General features: G+C 58.8%; 1 protein-coding gene across 1 annotated transcript; it reads right to left on the reverse strand.

The window, feature by feature from the left end:
• Nucleotides 1-414: 414 nt before the first annotated feature.
• On the reverse strand, nucleotides 415-4659 carry THBD (thrombomodulin). The gene has a single exon (XM_027118102.1). The coding sequence runs from the start codon at nucleotides 4041-4043 to the stop codon at nucleotides 2289-2291; it is 1755 nt and encodes a 584-aa protein (XP_026973903.1). The 5' UTR covers nucleotides 4044-4659; the 3' UTR covers nucleotides 415-2288.
• Nucleotides 4660-4967: the final 308 nt, after the last annotated feature.

The following is a 4967-nucleotide window of genomic DNA, read 5'->3' on the forward strand; positions in this document are numbered from 1 at the left end:
ACTTTTGTGTTTGCATATCTCTGAGAGCAGATAATGCCAAAGCATTCACAGAGGGACACAGCCAAGATTCTAAGAGATGCCCCAAGAAGGACTGTTTAACTCGTCCCAACAAATAATCCTATAATATATTTTAAAACACTTAGGCGTAAGTCCTGTGTATGAAGTTGTTATGGTTACAGAGGGAAAAAATAAATATTTGTGCACACAGACATAACATGAAGTCCTTCTACAGTGAAAACAATCTCCACTGGAAAGGTCTTTGAAAGTCAGAGATGGAGCCTGGAGCAGACGGAGCTAGTGACGGGGTGGGGGCGCAGCCTTTAAAGGCACCTCTTGGCATCCACATTGTCCATGAGCCTGGTTTAATAACATAAAATGAGGGGGCTGGGGGAGAGAGGTGAACAGACACAAAACCCAAGAGCACTGTTATTTGTTTATTTTCCACTTGTGATGTCATAAGCAGGAGTTTTGCCTGTGTTCTAGTTTATCTCCAATAAATAAATAACTATGTACAAATGTGCTGAGTTTACAAAACGGTAGAGGAAAACCTTTGCATTACAAAAGATACATTTACATGATACGCTTTCTTCCATACACAGAAGCACGAAGCATTTCATTCCTAGCTTACTTGAACCAAAGACCCTGTGTGGCAATGTCTAAAGGTGTGTACCTAGGCTTTTCTACCAGAAAGCAAAGCTATAAAAGGAAAATTCCTCAGTTTCTTGAGAATATAGGGCCTGACTCGGCCTGCTACTTATTACTCATCCATATTTAATCTATTCCAGAATGTTGGAAGCTGTCTGGGACAGCTCTCCTCAAATATACGAAGCAGACAACCCCCTGCTGATCTCATTAAAATGCAGATTCTTGTGCAGTAGGTGGGATGGAGCCTGAGTGTCTGCATTTCTAACCAGCTGGCAGGGGCAGCTCCAGCCTCTTGTCCCTGGACCACATTCCAAATGGCTGGGCTTAGAAGGCCCCTCCGAACTGGGAGAACTTCTCGAGGGCCTGATCAAGGTGAGGCCCTAATTGGCCATGCTCCAGGCTGCATCCCCAAGCTCCCAAATTCAAGACACCAGTAGAGCTGGTTTTATTTGGGCCTACAGATGACACGAACGGTAAGAGTCCAAATGGTCATTGGCATGAATCCTGCAGCTCAAAACTTTCTTACACTGTCTCCCGGGAGGTGCTTCCATCTTCTCTCAGTTTAGAGCGACCATGTGAACAAACATTTTCAACATTGTCAAAAATAACTCAATAATAATAGGAATAATAATAATGGGAAAATACACTGCATAAGAAGCTTAACAACAATGACTACTTTTCAGTCCAAATCAAAACAACAACAACAATAAAACGGAGGTTCATTGTTTAAAAATAAAAATGAAAATCTCCTTGCGTTGAATTCCTGTGATAGTCCAGCAACATTAGTCTAACAAATGCCCTTCACATCTTAACCTTTGTTAAAATGATATTGCTGTGGAGGCCTGAAATTTCAGGACAAATTAGCAAATCTGCTGAAAGAACAAATTCCCAAGCATTCTTATTTCTAGTGTTTTTGTTTCTGTTTCACATAACAGTTCTGCCCAGGCAGACAGCTAAGGGCAGAAGTAGGGTCCAATACAGGTAGGGTGGCTCAGGTGAGTTGGCCGAGTTCCTGGGAGGGGTAAATTGGGAGAAATGAAAGGGCTGAAATGCCGCCTGGCTTCATAAATGCGAGAGGGCTGGAAAAGATAGTATAAGGGCCCCAGGACAAGTGGGAGCACATAAATATATAGACAGGGAAGGGGAGAGAGAGGAAGGGAGAAAGGAGGGAGAGATACAAAGTGAGTGCCGGAGACACAGGGTAAGGGAAAGAAACCGAAGAACAAAAAATACTTACAAAATAAATATCTTGGTCATTATCTATGACTCAATTACACTTCACTTAGTCCACTGGGATGAAGTCTGCCCCAAGGCTACCAACCAAGAACACTCACCCCTCCTGTGCCCCTCGGTGAGGGCATCAGACACTTCGCAATCTTGTCACTATAAAACTGCCAACTCTGCCCACTTGTCCGATGACATCATAGAAATGGCTGGGGCCATACTTCTTCCAGCGCGCCCCCCCCCGCCCCCACAGCCAAGTGTAGAAGCAGCGAGAGAAGAGGAGCGAGCGTCTTCTCCGGTTCTGACGCCAGCCAAGGTGCTTTGGGGTAGTGGGAGAGAAAGGCTGGAGAGGGGAGGAGCAATGAGGCCCAGGAGGGAGGAAAAGGCCACCCAACACCTGGGCCAGGGAGGGAGGTCCCTCAGAGTTTCTGAGGCGTCCGCTCGGTCTTCACGTGCTGCAGTACCACCTCCTTGGAGGGGACCCCGCACTTGTACTCCAGCTCCGCCCGCGAGGTGCCTTGCTTCTTGCGCAGGTGGCAGAGGAGCGCCAAAAGCGCCACGACCAGAGACAGGCTCGCGATGGAGATGCCGACGAGCACACCCGAATGCAGAGGCCCCGCGGGCGGGGGCGAGGGGCGAGGGGTGGCGCCGGGAGTCGGGCTGCCCGGGAGCGCCCCAGAGCCGCCGTCCTCCTCGTCGCCGCCCTGGTCGCGGCCGCTCACCTTGATGGGGTCACAGTCGGTGCCAGCCTGGCCGAAGAGGGCCGTGTCGGGCCCGCAGATGCACTCGTAGGTGCCGGGGAGGTTGCGGCACTCGCCAGGGCAGTAGCCGTTGTTGCACTCGTTGATGTCCGTGCACACGGAGCCCTCGTCCAGGATGTAGCCCTCGGGGCACCGGCAGACCGCCAGGTTGTTGGGGTCACAGTCGGCCGGGCACGAAGTCTGGTTGCAGAACATCTGGCACCTGTGCGGGGCGTGGGGGATGGGCACGAAGCCCTCGGCGCAGATGCAGAGGTAGTCAGTTCTGCCCATGGGCTGGCACTGGTACTCGCAGTTAGTGCCGAAGCACGGGTCCACAGTCTCCACGCACTCGCCGTCCACCAGGTCGAAGCCGGAGAAGCAGTGGCACTGGAAGCCGCCCTTCGTGTTGACACAGCTCTGCGGGCACGGACTGGGCACCTGCGTGCAGTCATCCACGTCCTCACACCGGTGCTGGTCCGCAGCCAGCCGGTAGCCCGTCGCGCACATGCACGTGTAGTTGGTGGGCGCGTCGGGGAAGCCGGGGACGCAGAAGTGCTCGCAGAGTTGGTGGCACGGGTGCTCGGCCGGCACCGCACAGGAGCGCCCGTCCGCCTGCAGGGCGGTGTCGGCGGGGCAGAGGCAGCTCGACGCCCCGGCGGTCTCGTTGCACGCGTGCTCGCAGCCGCCGCCCTCCACGCTGCAGGCCCAGGCGCCCGGCGCCTCCCGGCCCCAGCGCGCCTCGGCCTCAGCGGGCGGCACCGCGCACTCCAGCTTCACCCCGAGGGGCATCACGGCGGCCGAGCTGCCCAGCGGCAGCGCTTGGAAGTCCGCGCCGCGGGCCCCGAACGGGGTGCTGTAGGTGACGGAGACGCCCGCGGCCGCCGCGGCGCCGGGCTCCACAACCAGCGGCCGGCAGGAGGCGGCGAAGTTGAACTCGCAGAGGAAGCCGTCGGCCTCCGCGCCGCACTGCAGCTCCTCCCAGGCCGGCTCTCCCGGTGCCAGAGCCCCGGCCGCCGAGACGGCGACGCACAGCGGACCGCAGAGGGGCGTCCCGTCGTCGTGATGCCGCGCCCACCTGCTGTAGCTGGTGCGGTTGTCGCCCGTAACCCACTGGAAGCCGCGCAAGGGCTCGTGGTGCCCCGGGTCGCCGCAGCCGGGCGGGAGCTGCAGGCCGATCCAGAGCCGCGGGCCATCGCCGCCGTCGCCACTCAGCAGCAGGGAGATGACATCCGCTGCAACCGAGGAGCGCACGGTCATCAGGTGGCCCCGCAGCTGCTCGCAGACCCGGCTGGCGGCGAGGAAAGTCGCGGGACCCCGGAAGAGCGCGAAGCAGTCGTGCTCGACGCACTGGCTGCCGAGGGGCTGCGGCTCCGGGTGCGCCGGGAGCCCCAGGCCGGCGGGGGCCAACATGCCGAGGAGCAGGACGCGGAGCATAGTGTACGCACGCCGCGCGCAGGGGCCCGGCCGGGGCTGAGAGGCGCAGGGCGCCGCCGGCGACAGCCGCTCGCGTCGGTCCCGGACTAGGCGCGTCCGGCTGCGTCGCGCAGCCCCGGCGAGGCAGCCTCTGACAGGCGGGCGGGCCAGGGCCCGAGTTTATAAGTGCGCGGCCCCCCTCCCTGGACGTTCGGGAAAAGGAAGGAAGTGCCTGGTGGGAAGGGCTGATGCTGCATTCTCGGATTACTGGGTTCTCCGGGCGCCCTGCGCCCGCCCTCGCGCCCGGGATCACCTCGCGGGGATGAGTAAACTCGGCCCCGGCTGGGAGGTCCTCGGGCGGGGCCAGCAGCGCAGGCTCCCGGGAGGACAGCACCTCTGTCAGCGCGGCGACAGGACCCGCCCCACGCGTGCAGCCCTACAAGGGGCTTAACCCGCAGCCCTCCTTAATCTCCGGTCCTCTTTCTTTTCCTTCATCAAAGTGTTGTTACCACCTATTTCAAGGAAAAGGCTGGATTGCGGAGCTCTGGGAAGAGGAGACTGGGCGAGGAAGGTTTGGAATGAGAGGTGGGGACGTAGCGCCCAGGACCTGCAGGGCTGCGGGAGGAGGTGCCCGCCACCCAGAGGGTTTTGGGAGGGGCTGCCTAGGGCGTGGCAAGGAGCCCGAGCGCAAGGAGAGCGAGCCACACCCTCCCCGGCCAGGGCGCCTAGCTCCGGAGAAGGAGGTGCTTGGAGACAGCGGGCGTGGCTAAGGCGACCACGCTCACAGGAGGAGGACTGGCCTAACACCCGGTCCCCAAGTGGGGACCCACGAGCCCCTGAGCGCCAGCTGCCACGGCCAGAGCTCATCTCATCGCGTGAGAAAGTCGTGGGGACACTGTCAGGGCGGCAAGGTCTTGCCACCCTTCGGAAGTGGTGGCAGGCGAA

The sequence above is a fragment of the Aethalodelphis obliquidens genome, unplaced genomic scaffold (genome assembly GCF_003676395.1).
Source record: "Aethalodelphis obliquidens isolate GAN/ISIS:26980383/991018 unplaced genomic scaffold, ASM367639v1 scaffold18, whole genome shotgun sequence".
Classification (NCBI taxonomy): Eukaryota; Metazoa; Chordata; class Mammalia; order Artiodactyla; family Delphinidae; genus Aethalodelphis; species Aethalodelphis obliquidens.

Coding starts and splice junctions, on each gene's coding strand:
- THBD (XM_027118102.1), bottom strand. CDS start 4,043: ATGCTCCGCGTCCTGCTCCTCGGCATGTTGGCCCCCGCCGGCCTGGGG.